The sequence below is a fragment of the Lipomyces tetrasporus genome (assembly GCF_029532465.1).
Source record: "Lipomyces tetrasporus strain NRRL Y-64009 chromosome Unknown POJ06scaffold_11, whole genome shotgun sequence".
Lineage (NCBI taxonomy): Eukaryota > Fungi > Ascomycota > Lipomycetes > Lipomycetales > Lipomycetaceae > Lipomyces > Lipomyces tetrasporus.
The window spans coordinates 333,004-351,984 of record NW_026611606.1 but is presented as its reverse complement, the minus strand read 5'-3'; the positions used below and the strand labels follow the sequence as shown (position 1 = coordinate 351,984).

Below are 18,981 nucleotides of genomic sequence, written 5' to 3'. Positions count from 1 at the left end.
TCTTTAAGTTTTGAATATCGTACATATACAATTGTCGTCGTTTCTAGGCCGGTTATACGCTCTCTATTAAAGCTCTAGAAAACCGCCGCGCCGCATGGGCACATCACCAAACAGTGCTCAATGTCAGACCACCAAGTAGTTAAAAATTGGATGCCAGAACTCTCCTGTTAGATATCATGGAGTAGTATTTGATGTGACTAGTGCTCGTGTGACTGTCGACCGACCAAGTTCTGGAGGTTATCGTGGAAGTTGCATTAAACAATTCGTTCTGTCTCGCAATGTCTAAGAGTCCATATCACAACACCGCGCCTTGGTACCATGCCATGGTCGCCGTTCGCTTACAATTCTCTGTAAACAACGGTCGGTGCCTCGACCTATTCGCATTCTTACCGGTCGTCAGAGTCTAAAGCAGTACGAGTCACCCACCCAAAGCGAGCTGACATTGTGGCATCCACAGCGTCGTGGAGAGTGAGGCTGCTACATAACTCCATGCTCAATTCCCAGCCATTGCGCCGCATCAATCTCTATGTGGTTGCGAATCGCAATGCAACCGACATTACTGGCATGCCAAAACTCGTGCATGTGCCGAATCAATACAGTTATCGCCGGCGACTTCTATGCCGCGGCCATCCATAATCAACTCGATCAATCAGTGTACTCCGGACTTGAACCATAGCTGTAAGCTCTTTGACAAATTCCTATTCCCAGTCAGCACAACATTCGCAACAAAAAAAAAATTCCCGGTCCAAATACACTCACTTCAAAAACAATAACATTTCCCAGTAGATGGGCTGCGCTGACGTACCGACTCTTCCCCGTCTCTGGCCCCATAACTTGAATCACGGCAGGAACGTACTCAATATCATGAACGATATCATCCATTTCAATACCTCGGTCCCTCTTGCCCTCTCCAGCGCCAGCGGGTTCAACACGCCCGTCAGCCTCATCTTCACTCGCAAACGGATCGTGAATATCATCGTTCATGAGCAACGAGCTGGCAAACTCGCTTGGGCTGCTACCGAGCCTGTTGGCCGCCTTCAATGACGATCCGTAGTCATTGCCTTTCAAGAACCGCGACGCCGAGAACGATGCCGGCGTCGTTGCCTGTACCGTGGTCGACGACCGCGTGGCGGACCGGGGCTCGGACAGACTAGATACCGACACAGACCGGTAACCGACTGGTTGCCGCAACTGCGCTGGCGACGAAGTCTAATCCACAGCGCAGCAAGCTTCCAGCTCCGTTTACACAGCACTCTGCTATGATTACCTTGCTCTGCTGCTCATCATGATTTCGAAATAATAGCTTATGTATCGGACGCAAGCTCTCAGTAAGCTTGAGCAGGAGGTGAGGCACTTTGTACGGCTGCCATTCGCGTCATATGCACAGACGCGATGAAACTACGCGTCGCGCGCCGGGCGGACGATTCCGGCGTGGCTCCTGTTGCACCAACTTCGTCGCTAATTCCCTTTTACGTGTCAACCCATGGAATTTTTCGCGACGAGTCTACAAGCCGCGGGATGAAGATGCCAGCGCGAGTTGGTCAAGCAAGCAGGCAAGCAAGCAACCGTGTGTGTGCCGAGGCGAATCGCGGCAGACGTCGTGTTGAGGTAGTTCGCACCGCCGCGATGTTGCATCCGCCGTGTGCTCGTTCCCGTCGGAGTCTGTTTGTCAGTGTTGCACAAGTCAAGCTTGTCGTTCCAGAGCGTAATTATATATTATCCTCTCGTGTCGTCGGTCTTAGTCTTGCCTGTTCTCTTCTGTCTCCAGTCAATTAGCCATTACTTCCCCGCCTCCGAAGCCTGCTACTACGACGAACGACAGGTCTTGATCGATTACAGTCCACCGCTCAAATATAGCCATCTTTGAAAGAACGCCTAATGACAATGAGCTGGCCACCGCTTCCAACCCCTCCTCCCACTCCTCCGCCAGTCAAGCGCTGACTGTCTGCGAGATCCCATATTCTTGTTGAACGAATGAAGGAGTGCAATACCACGACATCGGTATATTCAATAATGAGATATTCGCGTTGACTATATATATTTTAATGCGGCTTTACGGGATATTTTGATAGCTTTGGCATTGAACATCACGTACGCCGTGCGTGCTAATCATCAGTTGGTAGTTCCCGCGTCAATGGGTGCGCTGATAAATGGGGCCGAGCATAATCTTTTTTTTTACCTTTCCCTCTCTATATTATATTCTATTGCTCGAGATATTACAGTAACTCTTGTATGTATATGCGTCTACCTCCAATTCTTATGATGTAGAAGATATATGTGTCCAACGCGTGTATTGATGTCGTTGCCTCAAATAGTTGTGTAGCATTTGGTGGCGGTGACAAAATTGAATCCATTATTCTACTAGACTACTACACTTATTTCCCATAGTCTATTTAGTCAAACAATCAGTTCATTTTGCCCCCGACTGTGCTTATGACAACGTGGGGCTACTCTGCCGCCGTTTGCGGCTAAATGTCCACACTTGTCCACGACCCATATCCCCACACATTGATGCTAACATAAAGTAGTTATCACGAAAAGCTTTCCCGCTTTTCGAAAATAATACTAAAAATTCGTCACGGACAAGATTCGAACTTGCGCGGGCAGAACCCAACGCCTTAGCAACTGATTTACACAGTATAGCAGGGCGTCGCCTTAACCACTCGGCCACCGGGACAAAACTCAAACGAAAAAACCCAAAATGTTGGCCTAGTTCCAAATGCAGTCACGTGACTTTTTGTCCCCTTTCCCCCCCCCCCCCCCCCCCCCCCCCCCCCCCCCCCACGCATGGAAATGGCTTGTATAATGCACTGGCTAACAAACAAAAATATTACATATTAGGGTTTTGGTTTCTTGAAGTAGCCACGGGTAAACGTAGTACAATTGTACAACTGAAATTGGATTCTTAATGTATGCAACCAAATGTTGCTTGATGAATTAAGTTCCATGATTACACGACCACTGCTAGTTTCTGGCATCTGATTTTGGACATATGAATCATATGTACAATTGCACATGATATTCAATGTGAGTTGGGTGACGCGTTCTCAGTTATTGAGAAATTGTATCCGAGACTGTAACTTTATTACTTTACTTGTCAAGTCAGGAAGACTGAAAAGTAAGGAAGAATCGGACAAGGGGTTATCACGAGGTTTAGGGGAAGCATACGAGTCGCAGCACTTGTAGATAGGGGTAGGGTTGTTAAAAGTTTCTAACGATCAGGGTCAGGGTCGGCGCACACGGTGCGTCGCTGCAGCCAGCTAAGCTCGATGCGTGGCGGATCACTGTCACTTTGTCGGCGAATTCCGTCCGCCTGTTGTTACCTGACCTGCCACCCGCTTCAACCCTGCATGCCATTGTGCAGCTGGTAATAACTGGATTTTGACCTCAGGCAATAATTTTGTCGGTGGAGCTTTTGTGTTTTCTCGGATAGCTTAGCTGGTGGTCGTGGTAAACCGTTTGAGTATTCTGGTTGACTGCAGCCACGGAAGGGTCGGCCGCCTGGTTATATCACGTTTCAGTAGGCAGCCGCCTCGATCACTATATCGAATCTGCGAGGTATGGATATTGTCGTTTTTTGTAACCGATGCTGCTTCGGTTGTTGGTGTGGATTGGGTAGCTGACGTAAATATAGAGCTAATTGGTATTAAGACCGAAGACAACTCGGTATAACCAAAATGCGAGCGTCACCACAGCTACAATTCCTGAAGGACCGTTATGTGACACTGCCATACCTTACCACACTCGTAACATGCGTCATATGCGGCCTGTATGTCAGTGGTCTGCTGTTCGCGTCCTCGCTACCGCTCTCCTTTGCGCTGAATCCAACCGCAGTTCTACATGGTGGCATTCATAGACTAGTAACGTACCCGCTTGTTCACCAGAACTTTGTCCATCTATTTTTCAACATGGCGGCGCTCGTGCCTGTGTTATCTTCGTTTGAGGAGGAGACGGGCACAATTGGCACCGCAGGATGCTTGTTTTGTGAGTCTCTACTTTTGGCTCAGTCGGAGAATCTACATATTGACGAGCCGATGTATAGTATTTAGCGCGGTGCCTGGCTTGGCGTATACCATCACTGCACTCATATTCTCCTCGAATCTCATTACTCTCGGCGCGAGGTATGAACTGTCTTGCTTTTGCGCTCAATCGACACCTACTGATTCGTCCACAGCGGCTGGGTCTTCACTCTCATGGCATACTTCTCCCTTAAAGATTACGCTGTGAGACCATCAATCTACCTCACGCCGACAGTCCAGATTCCGACGTGGTCAACTCCAATCATTACCCTCATTGTCATCGCGTTGCTGCTACCGGGATCGAGCTTCTTGGGCCACGTGTACGGTCTTTTGGCCGGCTACGGCTGTGAGTTTTCGAGTTCCATTCCACGACTATGTTCGTCGTCATCAAAACGCTAATTGGAAAATCTAGATGGTCTCGGATACCTCACCTTTGGCAAAATTCCGCAACAAGCGATCTTGAACTCCGAAACCATTCTTGTGAAATACAATCTCACGAAAGCCATCCCGCGGTTCATCTCGGATGACAGCGCGTCCAAGCACAGAGTCATAATCGACACTACTGTCGACGCTGGCGTGCCTTCCGGCAACGCTAGCCCTGTGTTGTCGCCAATCACTGGCGCCGGCCAGGGTGGCCAGGGCAGGGCATTTTCTGGACAGGGACGGCCGTTGGGAAGTTAAAGATGATGTGCGCAAAATTGTGTTGCATTCCGGACATTCTGGATAGATAAGATAAGTGGAGCATATTTACCATGTTGGTGGGGTCTCGGTGGTTCTGTGGTCAATTGACTGTGCAGCGGTTTGGACGACGCCATACAGATTCTTATGTGCATGTAATTAATGTCTTTGTAGCTTGTATAATAGCACATGTTGATGATATCAAGTAGTCGCTTTCTTATTGTTACAAGTACATTAAATAGTGTACATCTTCAGCAGATACCTGCATTGATATTACAATAGTGTACAACATATCACCAAGAACAAAATAACATACTAAGACTAGTAATAATAGGAAAATGAAAAGAAAAAAAATTAGCCCCCTCCAAAATCCATTAGTATAGTATACAGGAACCCGGTCCGACTTACCTTACATATCAATACATGCCCGCCAATACAAGAAGGTTTGGTCACGCCCACAAAGGGACTTAAGTGACGATACAAGACTGCCTGCCCGAGCGTAGCTAGGTGTCACTAGCAGGCTGCGCGACCTCGCTTTTTTTCTTCCGCTTGCGCTTTTCCTTTGGCGTTGACGCGGCTTCTGCCGTCGGCTGGGATGGAGTCTCGGTCGCTCCCTCGGCAGCCGCAGCGGCACCTTCATGCTTGTGCTTTCTCTTTCTAACTGCCTTGGACGGGGACTCGGCCGGCGTGGCCTCTGGTTCTGGCTCGGCCGGCACAGACGCAGGCGCCGCGACGGCGGGCGTGGACGGGGGCTCCACAGCAGCAAGTGCTTCAGCCTCCTCGTCATGATCCGCTGCCGCAATCACCTTTTTCTTTCTACCGGGCTTCTTCTTCGCAGGCGGCTCTCCATCCTTCTTCTTCTCTATTTCCTTCCCAGCATTGTACGCGGCCTTCTCCTCATCGTACCGCTTAATCTGCTCGGCATAAATCGCCTTCCATGGCTCTTTCTGCTCATCAGACATGTTCTTCCACCGCTCAGCGACTTCCCTGATGATCTCGGTATTGGTGGCCTCGATGCCCTTGGCCTGATACTCGTCACGAATCAATTTCCGCGCTTCGTTCGCAAACGCAAAATAAACAGTTTGTGGGCGCCGCGGCGCATCCGGGTCAATAATGCGCTTGCGCTTGACCTTCTTGCCTGACGTCTCCACCTCAATTACATCTTCCTCGGCCTCAGCTGGTGCGGCCGCCTCCGCGACGGCCTTCTTTGGCCCACGTTTCACGGGGGCTGCAACGATGGTGGACTCATCTGAGGACGACGAGATCTGTGCAGCAGGAAGAAGCGCGGCCGCAGCGGGAGGGACACCGAAGACTGGCGGGGCGCCCGGAATAGATGCCGCGGCGTAGAAGTCGATGCACGCTCGAGACGCGTCCTGCGCCGCGTTGGAGAGTTGGGTCAGGGCTGCGACGAGCTGTGGTTTATTAGCTTTGGTTCTTTATATAAACCGATATAATAATTAAAAGATGAATAATTGACATGGCGAAGCTATCAACAAAAATACATGGAGACTGAGTAGGCGTGGCGGAGTGGTCAAATGCCAGTCTCTAAAGCTGGAATGGCAACACGCAAGACACCACAACAAGACTGTCGAAAATGCCTCGTAATAAACAAACCGCCTCCACTGAACTCGAGTAGCATCAATCATGCAATCCAAGTTGCTGCCCAAACCAACCAGCCGAGTCGAATTCACGACATTAATTATCGACGAGAGGACTGTAAACAAACATAAAAACACAGTAACCTACCGCATCCTTCTTGGTCTTGAGGATCTCTGGATCCGACATTAATCTGCGACGGTATTATAGCGTTTCGGACACTAGTTCAGTGATTGTGGAGCAATTATTGCTTGTTGCCGCGTACGACGTGTCGCGAATGGTGGCTGGTGGAAACTGGGATGGGAGAATTGATAGGTAGGCGTGATGGATGCCGATTGAGGTAGGTAGGTGACGGTGACCGGGAGGAGTGCGGGACAGACGGGTTATAAGGTGTTAGCTGCGTAGCCGACGCTGCCAAAATGTCTGCGACTAGTGTTAACTTAGTGAGCAACCACACTAACGACGCGCTCAGCACTTGCTGGTAGACAGTCCACAGTGCACTCTACTACTCACTAAAACGCCTCTCGCAACCACCCAGCCCCGTCTCTTGCTCGAACGTCGAGGCATCCGCAGTTCTTAAAAAATTACTACTGAGACTGTTGGATCGCACTCGTGCTGGACTGCTGGCACGCTGAGGACTCACTCAGGGGTTTACTTACGTTTAGATACTTGTCCCGTCTGGTAGCTATGCTTGGAACTTATGCTAAGCGTCCTAATGTGTGAGGAATGCTGCCCAGCTATTATTTCTTAAATTTGAAATTCTATGAGATAAACATCTAAAATATATTATTAACTCTATTACGCCGGATGGTCTAATTACAACTACTACGTTGTGGCGCCGTGTGCTCCGGACTACTTGTTTAGCGGCACTTGAATTCGACATTTACCCAGCCATCTGTCTGCTGGCGGAGCCATTAAAATTGATCTGCGTTCACATGCATGCGCGCTTTATAGACTAGAAAGGCATGCAATACCAGTACGCATTTCCCACTTCACAGAAATATGACGATTGAAGCGGAGATTTCCGATTGGCGTCTGTTATTGCATTGCCAAACGAGTGCGTTGCCCTGCTCATCTCATCGCGCTGCTAACGAGGCGTGGCTCCAGTAATGATTGTACAGCAGAGACAGAGACCCTTACAGAGACTCAGAAAAAGTGCACGTCCAGTCAAGTCACTGTGTATCTTGCAGAGATTGCTAAGCAAGGATGCACGGAAAAATTATCGGAATCTCAAATAATTCCTGCCATATTCTTGATTCTTGTTCTTTGTACTGCCCATGTTCGCTTAGTCTAGGCACCAAAGTCACTGTTTCAGTGAAGCTATTGTACGCCAAAGATGGGTACCTATAATATAGAACGCATTAGTCATTTTCTGATAACAGTGATAGCCGAACGCACCTCTGATCCTCGGAAATGCCTTCTGCTGACTTTAGTTCAGAAAAGGCCTCGTCCAATTGCGAAAACTTGTCATAGGGCAGTTGAACATCTAACCGCTGCTCTGGCGTATTTTCTTTCAGAAGCGTGAATGCCTTGTTGTAATTAGAAAGAACCTCCGAGTCTGTAACTGACATCTTTTTTGTTATCTCAGTCAACACAGGGGATTCCGTCTCGTTGTCCAATTTGGCTCGTTTGCGGTGGTCTTCTGCCTGGTCGCTGACCGGATGGCTGCCGGGGCCGGTGTTTTCATCAATGCCACCTGTTGACTCGTCGACCGCCTTTCTCTTGACTGTAGCCCTCGTGGCATTTCCTACGGGCTTTGTCTCATTCTTTTGGCTAGATTCGGCTTGTTCATTGACAGACGGAGTCGGGATCGGCGCCACGCTTCGTGAGGCTCGGATCGTACCCTTGGTATGTTAGTGTATGATGGTTGACCGAAAATATAACCCGGCAAGGTAAAAAGTGCGACTGCGCGAGAATAGTTCGGATGCAGACTGGCTCTGTTTATCTGCTGGACATTTAGATTTTGACCGCCATCCGCCAGTGTTCACGTACGATGTCAAAGAGCCAACTATCTATCCAAGCATGAGATATGTGCCGGCACCGTCACTGAAAACGACTACGCAAACTTATTTGAATAATTCTTGTTTGATTCTCCAATTATTAGATTTTGACTTCCTTTTGCACCAAAGATGGCGAACAATTTATTTTTTTGAAACGGGTCCTGAAGGTAATGCAATTGATTTGCCTGATTCGACGCAACGCGACTCGAAGCAACGAATGGCTCTACCGATTCCTAAATCGATATCCAAACTTGAAAGGAACTTACTCAGGCCAATTGGAATCTGCACGACATAAAGAACCAACGTCCGACAAGATTACTGCCATAATTGCGGCTGTACCCTGCCATTAAAGATGGTTTCCACAGCTCTTCGCGGACGTCGAACCTTCCCCCCTCCCCCCCCCTGACCTGGTAACCTGAACATCTACTTCAATTGGACCACCTTCAGATATTCCTAACTAGTCCATTACCGAGCGGATTCTCTGAGAACTCGAATCAAAATAGCTGCACTGCCGGAGTTACTCTTCTAGGGACTATCGTCGGATCATCTGTATCATAGCACCACCCTTAAAATTTGGGCGATGGCGATGGCACACGTGGACGGCCTCAAACTCAACGTCGCGCCTCAGCTTGCTCTTATTGCAACCAATCGACGTGATCAACTCACCGGCACTCTAGGATTATGTCTCGCGATTCATTATAATGAATTGATTTTCACCAAATTTTTAGAATTACGTCGCCGGAGTTTATCGCTATATCGGAGTTCGAGTATCGTTATGGCGAGGTTTGACTGTAGCCTTTTCCGGCGGAGGCCACTGACGGTTCGGTTCGATGGCTTCGCTATTGGGTAAGGGCTGCCAACTCGGCCCCAGCACCAACACAAGGAAACCCTAATAATTACTCATTTCCAAAATTTTGAGAGGACCGCCGAGTCCGAGGAACGACAAGAACCGTCGATTTCCCACACTTCCCCACACTTCCCGACCTGCCCAATTCGCGTGTCAGTTTACTGGCCGCCGGTTTGCTTAGATTCCACCATGTCGTCCGATTCTCGTTTCGAGTACTGGGCGTCCGCTCTCAGAAACCCGACGATTGCGGCACTACCGACCGATTTCGCTCGGCCCGTGCCGCTCACAGTCGTTGAAGCCAAACACGTGTTTGCATTCCCGGAATCCGTGGTCGAGGCCGTTAAAGAACTTGCAATTGTTGACGGCGACTCTACTGAGTCGTTTTCCGCGTATACTGTTGCGCTCACTGCGTTTGTTGTCCTTGTGTTCCGTTTGACTGGTGATGAGGATATCGTCATCGGTGCCAACAGCGCCAATGACGAGCCCGTGGTTATTCGTACGTCGACGACGGGCCAATTGCCATTTATTGAGCTACTCAAGACAGTTCACAAGGTATGTCACATTTTTATTTTCTTTCTTAGTTCTGCAAGTTTTGCGGATTGATTATTAAGACGAGCCCGAATTACTAACAATGACTAGCTCGAAGTCGAAGGTGCTGCAAAGTCGGTCCCGTTTGCAGACCTGATTTCTTACCTCAAGGAAAAGTCAAGGACATCAGAGGCCCCGTCTCTGTTCCGATTGTCGTTCCTGCGCTCGGGAGACGAGGTCCACCGCCATCTGCTCGCCCCCATCGAAGGTCTCGTGACGGATATGACTGTCTTTGTCGACGAGTCCGGTGCCGGTTTAACCCTCCACCTGCACTACAATTCACTCCTTTTCCGAAACGATAGAATTGATATCATCGCGGAGCAGCTCGGACGGGTCATCACGCATGCGTCCGCGAACCCGTCGATCGGTATCGGGGCTATTTCGTTAGTCACGCCGCGACAGAAGGCTGCTCTACCGGATCCGACTCGTGACCTCCACTGGGGCGAATTTCGCGGCGCAATCCACGATATTTTTTCTGCAAACGCGAAGAAGCATCCCAACCGCTTGTGTGTTCTTGAGACGAAAAGCCCGTTCGACGACACTACAAAAGACCGGCCGTTCACGTACAAGCAGATCGACGAGGCGTCCAACATTCTCGCCCATCATTTAATCTCCAAGGGCATCTCTCTTGGTGATGTCGTCACGGTGTACGCGTTCCGTGGTGTTGATCTTGTTGTCTCGGTAATGGGTGTCTTGAAGGCTGGTGCGACATTCTCCGTGATAGATCCTGCGTATCCGGCAGCGAGACAAAATATCTATTTGAACGTGGCACAGCCTAAAGGCTTAATCGTGCTGAAGAAGGCGGGCACTTTGGCGATGTCAGTGCGCAAGTACATCGAAACCGAGTTGAGCCTGCTTGCCGATGTGCCACAGCTAGAGCTCCAGGACGATGGAACACTTGTCGGCGGTCGCGTTGATGGCAAGGACGTCTTGGCTGGTCAAGTCGAGCTCAAGGGGACGCCGACCGGCGTCGTTGTCGGTCCAGACAGCACTCCTACGTTGTCCTTCACATCTGGTAGCGAAGGTATTCCCAAGGGCGTCCGGGGCCGCCATTTTTCACTCACATATTACTTCCCATGGATGTCTGGAACGTTTGGTCTCTCCGAAACGGACAAGTTTACTATGCTCAGTGGTATCGCGCACGATCCAATCCAGCGTGATATCTTCACCCCACTCTTCCTTGGTGCACATCTGTTAGTCCCGACCGCTGATGATATCGGAACGCCTGGCCGATTGGCGGAATGGATGGCCGAGAACGGCGCAACGGTGACCCATCTCACGCCCGCTATGGGTCAACTTTTATCCGCACAAGCTACAGCCGCGATTCCGTCACTCCACCACGCATTCTTTGTCGGCGATATTCTCACCAAGCGAGACTGTCTCCGGTTACAAGCTCTCGCGCGTAACGTCTTCATAGTGAACATGTACGGTACCACTGAAACTCAGCGCGCGGTCTCGTACTTCGAAGTCGCGTCGATAGCGAAGGATCCGACGTTTTTACAGTCGCAAAAGGACGTCATTGTCGCGGGTCAGGGCATGCTGGATGTGCAGCTTATTGTCGTGAATAGACATGACCGACAACAGTCGTGCGGTGTTGGTGAAGTCGGCGAGATTTATGTTCGCGCTGGCGGTCTCGCGGAGGGGTACCTCAGGCTCCCGGATCTTACTGACCAAAAGTTCGTCAAGTCGTGGTTCGTGCCCGCCGGTCACTGGGCAGATCAGGCGCCGGGCGGCGCCGAGCCGTGGCGGGAGTTCTGGATGGGGCCGCGAGACCGGTTGTACAGAACCGGAGACCTGGGCCGGTATACGCCTGACGGCAACGTTGAGTGCAGCGGTCGCGCGGACGACCAGGTCAAGATCCGCGGATTCCGTATCGAGTTGGGTGAGATTGACACGCATCTGTCGCAGCACCCGTTGGTTCGGGAGAATGTCACTCTGGTCAAGCGCGACAAGGATGAGGAGCCGACTTTGGTTTCGTATGTCGTCCCGCAGAATACGAGCGGTTTGGATGACATGCTGTCTGGACATGAGAGCTTGGACGAAGAGCCGGATCCAATAGTGAAGGGCTTGGTCAAGTATCGCCGGTTGATAAAGGACATCAGGGATTATCTCAAGACAAAGCTCCCGACGTATGCTGTGCCGACAGTCATTGTTCCTTTGGCTCGGATGCCGCTGAATCCCAATGGCAAGATCGACAAGCCAGCATTGCCGTTCCCGGATACCGTACAGCTGGCCGCGGTGGCTAGCCGCGGGAAATCGAGTGCAACGGCTGTCGAGTCGACGTTTACTTCAACCCAGGCCACGATCCGCGACGTCTGGCTCGACATTCTCCCGCAACGGCCCGCGTCGCTCGCGGCGACGGATTCGTTTTTCGACGTCGGCGGTCACAGTATCCTTGCCACGCGTATGATTTTCGAAGTGCGCAAAAAGTTTGTTGTCGATTTACCGCTAGGATTCATCTACTCGCACCCAACCATCGCCGAACTCGCATCCCAAATTGAAAGTATCAACGGCAGCGACTTAGCGGTTCCACAGGAAGAAGTGCGCGACCAAGCCAACCGTATCAATGGCATGGAGAATAGTCCTGTCGAGTCAGGATACGCGGCAGACGCCAAAGTCATTGTCAAGGAATTACTACCAGAGAAGTACGAGTCAGTCAGCGAGGCAATCACGCCGGGCAAGAAGATCGTCGTATTGTTGACCGGCGCGACCGGTTTCCTCGGATCGTACATTGCGCACGATATACTTGCCAAACACGGCGGTTGTGGTGAGTTCAAGTTGATTCTTCATGTCCGGGCGACGTCGCCTGAAGCCGGTCTGCAGCGGTTCAAGAGCAGCGCGCTCGCGTACGGCGTGTGGGACGATGCTTTCGCAGCGCACATATCTGTCGTGACCGGATCGCTTGAGCAGGAGCGTCTTGGTGTGGATGAAGCTACCTGGAAGATGTTGGTCGACCAAGTCGATGTGATTGTCCACAATGGTGCCCAAGTCCACTGGGTGTACCCTTACGCCAAGCTCAGGGGCCCCAACGTGCTCGGCACGGTCTGGGCAATGGCGCTGGCTGCGGAGGGCAAGCCCAAGACGTTCAGCTTCGTGTCGTCGACATCTGCTATTGATAGCGAACATTACGTGCGTTTGTCTGACGCGCTTACGGCAAAGGGAGGGGACGGTATCTTGGAAGAGGACGACTTGCAAGGGTCCAAGGCCGGCTTGGCCAATGGCTATGGTCAGAGCAAGTGGGCGGCCGAGTATGTTGTTCGTGAGGCTGGCCGGAGGGGTCTGACGGGCGCCATCATTCGGCCCGGCTACGTCACTGGCGAGTCCAAGCGCGGAAGTACGTATGGCGATTTATTTTGACAGACGATTATGGCTAACGGCATGCAGTCACCAACACCGACGACTTCATTGTCCGGATGATCAAGGGCTGCACGCAGCTCGGCCTGACCCCGGATATTTACAACACAGTCAACATGGTCCCCGTCGACCACGTCGCGCGCGTCGTCGTCGCGGCATCATTCTACTCGCCACGAACCGACGGTCTCCAAGTCGTGCACGTGACGGGCCATCCGCGGCTGCGATTCAACGAGTTTCTGGACACATTAGCCACGTACGGCTACAAGACCAAGAAAGTAGACTACATTCCGTGGCGCATTGCGCTCGAACGGTACGTGGTCGAAGACTCAAACGACAACGCGCTCTACCCGCTCCTCCACTTTGTGCTCGACAACCTGCCGCAGTCGACAAAGGCTCCAGAACTCGACGACCGCAACGCGGTCGCGGCGTTGAAGTTTGACACCGAGACCTGGACCGGCGAGGACGTGTCGGCCGGAAAAGGCATCACTGAGGCGACCATGGGCGTGTACTTGGCGTACTTGGTCGAGATTGGATTCTTGGACAGGCCGGGTGCGGGAAAGAAGCCACTGCCGAGTGTGGCATTGGACGATGGTGTCATGCATGCGTTGCTTAGTGTTGGTGGTCGTGGCGGACTTAGCTGAATGATTGATTAGATGGCAGGGAGTTTTAACATTTTTTTCGTCTACGGTTAGTTAGATGATTTGGCATAATAGGCATGAAAAGTTTTGATTTGTCGCTTAGTCTTGTCGACCTCATTTATTTTACAGAGCAGTAGATGCTTTGCCATTGCCAGTAAAATAAAATAAAATAAACCAAAAAAAAAAAACCTTCCCTTAATAATCGGTATCGGGTTCAGTCTTGCGACTGATCGCGAATTGCACTACAATCAGGCACGAACAAGTCAGCCCGACACGATAATATGACTGGACCGAGTAGATTGACCCGGCATGGATGTGCCCCATCCAGTGTTTGCCGGCTACTCTTGTCCAAGGCCTGACCCGCATTCCATCACGGCTCAAGCCCCGGCCATGCGCGTCGACACCCGGGTCATCTTGGACCCCGAAGGAACGGCCACCAAAGAGCTTGGGGGGCTTCATTGGGGCAACGACGAGTGTGACAAGGCCGATCTGACCCGCGCCGCTGACCGGTCCAGCGACACGCCCGCTCGCGGCAGAGCCACTCCCATGCGCCATCCGGGTCAGTCGTCAGCCAACCCGGACAGCGGCCACGGTTTCTGATGACTCCGTAGGCGCTTCCGCGCCAGGCCCTTGCAAATACTCGGGCAGACTGGGTCAGACAAAGCCTGGCCCGTGTTAGAGCGAATTACGGTAGCCAAGCTGAAGCCATGGCGGACCCAGCCGAAATCACACGTATTTGGCCAGACAAAACAGTCTGCCTACCATGCAACGGCGTGTCTTCCACCATTCGGGTCAGCATACACCAACCCGACCTGCACCCACATTCAGCACGATTACGTCAGTAACGGCACGGCGGTGACTTGCAGTTGCTTCGCGGCATAATTACTGCACCGAATTTCCCACCCGCATATAAAGCGTCCAGTTTTACGCAGTACGTGCGGGCGTTGGGTCAGAAACCCGACTCATTGCACAACTGCAACGCCTGCCTGACCTCCCGGAAAACCAGTCAGTCAGGTCAGACGACGCTTCCACCCGCATCTCAATAGCGCGGTCTCGGTAGTCGGCGGGTACTCGCGATCAAAGGAAGGTTCCACTGCGCCAACGGCACAGTTTGCTAGTGCGAGAATTCTTGTCATTTATATATACTCTCAAACCTGCCGTGCCTGTGTTCGAGTCTCGCCCAACGCCGTTTCCTTTTTTTGTTCCACAGGAGAAAGAAAATGCCCGGAATAGTTCGGAACAGATTTATGACTACAAACATTCTGCCGCCGCGGAAAATTCGTTGACACATTTGTTGACGGTTGTGGCTGCCGCGGACTTGACGATTAGCCCACGGCAGCATGCTTCCGGTGGGAGGTGCATGACATCTTGTTTCCGACGAACCGGCAACTAAAGTAACGACGATTTCTAAGGGAGCATACCGATACTGCAGTATGGCCAATACCTTCAAGCACAGAGCACGGCAGTACTCACGCCCGGAAAATGAAATTACAACTACTTGATAGTGTGTATATTATGTTCGTTTGTCATAGACGCCTTGGGATCCGGCTTCCGAAGTAAATACACCGGACAAGTTACCGCATATGCATATTATCCGTCCTCGATTTGTAGCCTACACTCGTAAACAAAGACCTAATATATGGAGAAAACCTCTGAAACCCAGTCGACTCCTGAAACATCACTACACGTATTCATATATGCACGTGCGATGAGTTCAATTTTGCTGTTTTTTTTTGTCTGATTTGTGGCATTACTCATTTCTCGTCGCCGCGTCTAGCTTAGGCCTTCCAGACCTTGGCAATGGTGCCGGACAAGCCGATATCGTTAGTCTCGTACTTGTAGAAGCCGTAGCCTGTGACGATAGTGCCGCCCAGAAGAAGCCACATGCACGCGTCGTGGACCTTGCCAAACTCGCGCTTGGGAATGTAATCAATGATGTTGGACTGCAGTCCAAAGTAACAGTGGACGAGCGTAGTAGTAACAAGAACAGAGTCGACAGCAGGCGCAAGGGCGGCATCGGAGATGAAGGGCGCGACAGTGAGCGGGATGATACCTATGGCAATGAGGCGTTCAAAGGTCCAGTGGTACGAACCGTGGAGCTTGTCGGGGGGAGGAATCTTGACCGCGTCGTTGACGGTGCCGACAATTCCACCTATGCAATGTTAGAACCTGATCAATATGCGACGCTCCGGACACAGGGCATACCGGGAGGCTGCGCAATCAAAGGCGGGATGCCGAGGTGCCGGACTGCGACCGGCGCGGCAAGCGCACCATGGGTTGGGATCGAAGCGCGGATGGCGCGCAGGCCGAGGCAGGGTCGGGCAAGCGAGGCTCTGACGGGCGATGCAATGACGCGGATAGACATTGTTGTACAGTGACGAGGAAAAAGAGGCCAGGAATCGGCGTAGATGGTAAGGTGAGCGGAAAGAGATGAGAAAAGCGTGGATCCGACCCTTCGCCGGGCGGCTTGCGGGGTGCTAAGTCTAGTTACCCGGTGCGGATTTTATTGGCCGGGTAAGTGGGAGCAAGGATTCGACGCCCAAACCGCGCGGCGCTGATTGGCTGGCGGGAGAAGTTCTAACTGGCACAACAATTGCGCAAGTCAAGTGAAGGCGCAAAAGTGCAACGCCAACCATAGTCCAGAATCACCGACGACAACCCGGCAACAAGTTCTTCGTCTTCCGCCTGTCTGCTTTCGATACGCTTCATCTCGCCCGCCTTCCCGCCCAAAATCCTCTCAGATTCTCGCAATGCCCGTCCCTGCCCCCGTCTTGCGTTCGGCCATCGCGCGTTCCGTCTTGCGGAAGGCCCCCCGTGTCGCCGTGCCTTGCGCCTTCGCGCGCTTCAGCACCTCCGTCCCCAGAGGTACCCAATTCACTACCCTCAAGAACGGTCTGACGGTACGTTCTCCTTTCCCCGAGTCGATTACTTGCTGCGTGGATGTGAACCCCGATTGGGATGGCGGCGAATGGTGTTTTTGTTATTCTGCCGACGAATTACGCCTGCGCAGGTGGAATCATTCCACATAGTACCTTCCGCTGCATATCATCACAATTGCTGTCACCCACTGCATCCATCGCATTATTTGGCAATTACTAAGTTTTCTTCAGGTCGCGACTGAAAGCTCCCCATACGCCCAGACTGCTACCGTCGGTGTCTGGATCGACGCCGGATCCCGTGCCGAGAACGAGGGCAACAACGGCACAGCCCACTTCCTCGAGCACCTTGCCTTCAAGGGCACCAACAAGCGGAGTCAGAGCGAGCTCGAGCAGGAGATTGAGAATCTCGGCGCGCACTTGAATGCCTACACATCGGTACGTTTTCGCTTCGAAGTTCGTCATTGAATGATATGCTGACTCGGTCAACAGCGTGAGAACACTGTGTACTACGCCAAAGCCTTCAAGGACGATGTTCCAAAGACTGTCGAGATCCTCGCCGATATCCTTCAAGACTCCAAACTTGCTCCTGCTGCCATTGATCGCGAGCGAGATGTCATCCTTCGTGAGGCTGAGGAGGTCGAGAAGCAGTATGAGGAGGTCGTTTTCGACCACTTGCATGCTGTTGCTTTCCAGGGCCAGAGCCTTGGTCGCACTATCCTCGGACCAAAGGAGAATATTCTCATGATCGACCGAAAGGATCTGACCAACTACATCAGCACCAACTACAAGGCCGATCGGATGGTTCTTGTCGGCACTGGCGCTGTTGACCACGAAGCCCTCGTCAGCCTCGCCGGCAAGCACTTCTCTGGCTTGACCCCCTCCCCCGATGCCCTCGGCCTTGGCGCCCCGAGATCAGAAAAGCCTCAGTTTGTCGGCTCGGAGGTCAGAATCCGAGATGACGCTCTCCCATTCGCTCATATCGCCATTGCTTTCGAGGGTGTCTCCTGGAGTGATCCCGACTACTATCCTGCCCTTGTTGCTCAGGCCGTCGTGGGCAACTGGGACCGCACAATGGGCAATGGCTCCTTCCTCGGCACCAAGCTGTCGTACGTCGTCTCCGAGAATCACCTTGCCAACTCCTACATGTCCTTCTCGACCTCCTACTCCGACACTGGTCTCTGGGGTATCTACCTCATCACTCAGAACTTGACCGGTATTGACGATCTCACATACTACGTTTTCAAGGAGTGGCGTCGTCTTTCCACCTCGGTCACGGAGGCTGAGGTTGAGCGCGCTAAGGCACAGCTCAAGGCTTCTCTCCTGCTGTCGCTTGATGGCACCACCGCGATTGCCGAGGATATTGGCCGTCAGCTCGTCACTACTGGTCACCGCACCACTGCCGAGGAGATTGAGAAGCGCGTCGACTCCATCACTGTTAAGGACGTCCAGAACTTCGCACAGAAGTTCTTGTGGGATAAGGACATCGCCGTTTGCGCCCTAGGCTCGATCGAGGGCTTGTTGGACTACAACCGGTTGCGAAACTTGACCGCATCCTTGCGTTGGTAAGCGCGCAGCACACTCACTGGGATCGAAGGAAATTTGGAGTGTCATCGTGTTGTGTGTTTATAGCTTCATGCATGAACGATCTACTACCACAATAAAAAAAGAAATTAAATAAGACCTGGACTACATTTGGACAAAAGCAGGTTGGAGTTCTCTTCGTTTGCAAGTTCGTTGATACATGTGTAGTATGTAATATAAATACAGAGTCAGGTAATTGTCGATATACTACAGTATCGCACCAGTCACGACTGTTTTGTATCGGGTTACTTAGGCCGGAATCAGACGAGGGCATGTGGCTTGCATTGCTATTTATGATTCGCTTTGTATTTTTTAAACCATTTAATAAGATAGCCATTTATTCGTCAACATTTCCGTTGTTAAAAATCATAAAATCGATTATTTGTCGCCGCATTATTTGCAGCATATCCGCCACAGCGCCGCGGTTACAAACTCAATATGACAAACGAGGATCCGTTACTGCTGACCAGACACCAAGGCTCTCGAGAACACCAACCGCCTCACTAATCAATTCCATTATATTACGCTTGTGTACACACCACCCACGGCTCGACGTCACGATCGTACGGCGTTTTTGCAGAGAACTAGTGACAAATCATGACGCAGAAGGATACGGAGATGGAAAATGTCGATGCGACGGCGCCACCTGAGGCCTCGTCAAGTGCACCCAACGGCACGGCGCCGGTGCAAAAGAAGGATGACAAAAAGGATGAAGAAGAACTGTCCGAAGAGGATCAGCAGTTGAAGTCGGAACTCGAAATGCTGGTCGAGCGTCTAAAGGTATGTGATTGTAATCGGATC

The 18,981-nt window shown here is 51.6% G+C and overlaps 7 protein-coding genes and 1 non-coding gene across 8 annotated transcripts; 3 read left to right on the top strand and 5 right to left on the bottom strand.

Annotated features, from left to right (window-relative positions):
* Positions 1-599: 599 nt before the first annotated feature.
* Positions 600-1,287, bottom strand: POJ06DRAFT_240712 (uncharacterized protein; the record flags this gene model as incomplete). Its single annotated transcript, XM_056186104.1, has 3 exons — positions 600-698; positions 760-1,150; positions 1,268-1,287. The coding sequence occupies 3 exons, from the start codon at positions 1,285-1,287 to the stop codon at positions 600-602; spliced, it is 510 nt and encodes a 169-aa protein (XP_056040836.1).
* A 1,287-nt stretch (positions 1,288-2,574) lies between these two features.
* POJ06DRAFT_t78 lies at positions 2,575-2,677 on the bottom strand. Its single transcript has one exon. It is a non-coding gene; the product is annotated as a tRNA-Ser (tRNA).
* An 809-nt stretch (positions 2,678-3,486) lies between these two features.
* POJ06DRAFT_30550 (uncharacterized protein) lies at positions 3,487-5,076 on the top strand. The gene is made up of 6 exons (XM_056190844.1): positions 3,487-3,558; positions 3,635-3,984; positions 4,043-4,121; positions 4,175-4,365; positions 4,432-4,755; positions 4,872-5,076. Exons 2-5 carry the CDS (start codon positions 3,678-3,680, stop codon positions 4,698-4,700), a joined length of 846 nt encoding a protein of 281 aa, XP_056040835.1. The 5' UTR covers positions 3,487-3,558; positions 3,635-3,677; the 3' UTR covers positions 4,701-4,755; positions 4,872-5,076.
* POJ06DRAFT_30624 (high mobility group box domain-containing protein) lies at positions 4,904-6,837 on the bottom strand. Its single transcript, XM_056190845.1, has 4 exons — positions 6,773-6,837; positions 6,444-6,716; positions 5,523-6,109; positions 4,904-5,239 (listed from the first exon to the last, which is right to left on the bottom strand). The coding sequence occupies exons 2-4, from the start codon at positions 6,480-6,482 to the stop codon at positions 5,107-5,109; spliced, it is 759 nt and encodes a 252-aa protein (XP_056040834.1). The 5' UTR covers positions 6,483-6,716; positions 6,773-6,837; the 3' UTR covers positions 4,904-5,106.
* A 248-nt stretch (positions 6,838-7,085) lies between these two features.
* On the bottom strand, positions 7,086-8,618 carry POJ06DRAFT_278218 (uncharacterized protein; the record flags this gene model as incomplete). Its single annotated transcript, XM_056189739.1, has 3 exons — positions 7,086-7,637; positions 7,692-8,137; positions 8,598-8,618. The coding sequence occupies 3 exons, from the start codon at positions 8,616-8,618 to the stop codon at positions 7,490-7,492; spliced, it is 615 nt and encodes a 204-aa protein (XP_056040833.1). The 3' UTR covers positions 7,086-7,489.
* A 402-nt stretch (positions 8,619-9,020) lies between these two features.
* On the top strand, positions 9,021-13,895 carry POJ06DRAFT_303633 (uncharacterized protein). Its single transcript, XM_056190811.1, has 3 exons — positions 9,021-9,692; positions 9,780-13,062; positions 13,113-13,895. The coding sequence occupies exons 1-3, from the start codon at positions 9,330-9,332 to the stop codon at positions 13,721-13,723; spliced, it is 4,257 nt and encodes a 1,418-aa protein (XP_056040832.1). The 5' UTR covers positions 9,021-9,329; the 3' UTR covers positions 13,724-13,895.
* A 1,318-nt stretch (positions 13,896-15,213) lies between these two features.
* POJ06DRAFT_261209 (CybS-domain-containing protein) lies at positions 15,214-16,150 on the bottom strand. Its single transcript, XM_056188591.1, has 2 exons — positions 15,926-16,150; positions 15,214-15,872 (listed from the first exon to the last, which is right to left on the bottom strand). The coding sequence occupies exons 1-2, from the start codon at positions 16,083-16,085 to the stop codon at positions 15,499-15,501; spliced, it is 534 nt and encodes a 177-aa protein (XP_056040831.1). The 5' UTR covers positions 16,086-16,150; the 3' UTR covers positions 15,214-15,498.
* A 195-nt stretch (positions 16,151-16,345) lies between these two features.
* On the top strand, positions 16,346-18,532 carry POJ06DRAFT_261207 (Metalloenzyme, LuxS/M16 peptidase-like protein). Its single transcript, XM_056188590.1, has 3 exons — positions 16,346-16,620; positions 16,831-17,034; positions 17,089-18,532. The coding sequence occupies exons 1-3, from the start codon at positions 16,471-16,473 to the stop codon at positions 18,163-18,165; spliced, it is 1,431 nt and encodes a 476-aa protein (XP_056040830.1). The 5' UTR covers positions 16,346-16,470; the 3' UTR covers positions 18,166-18,532.
* Positions 18,533-18,981: the final 449 nt, after the last annotated feature.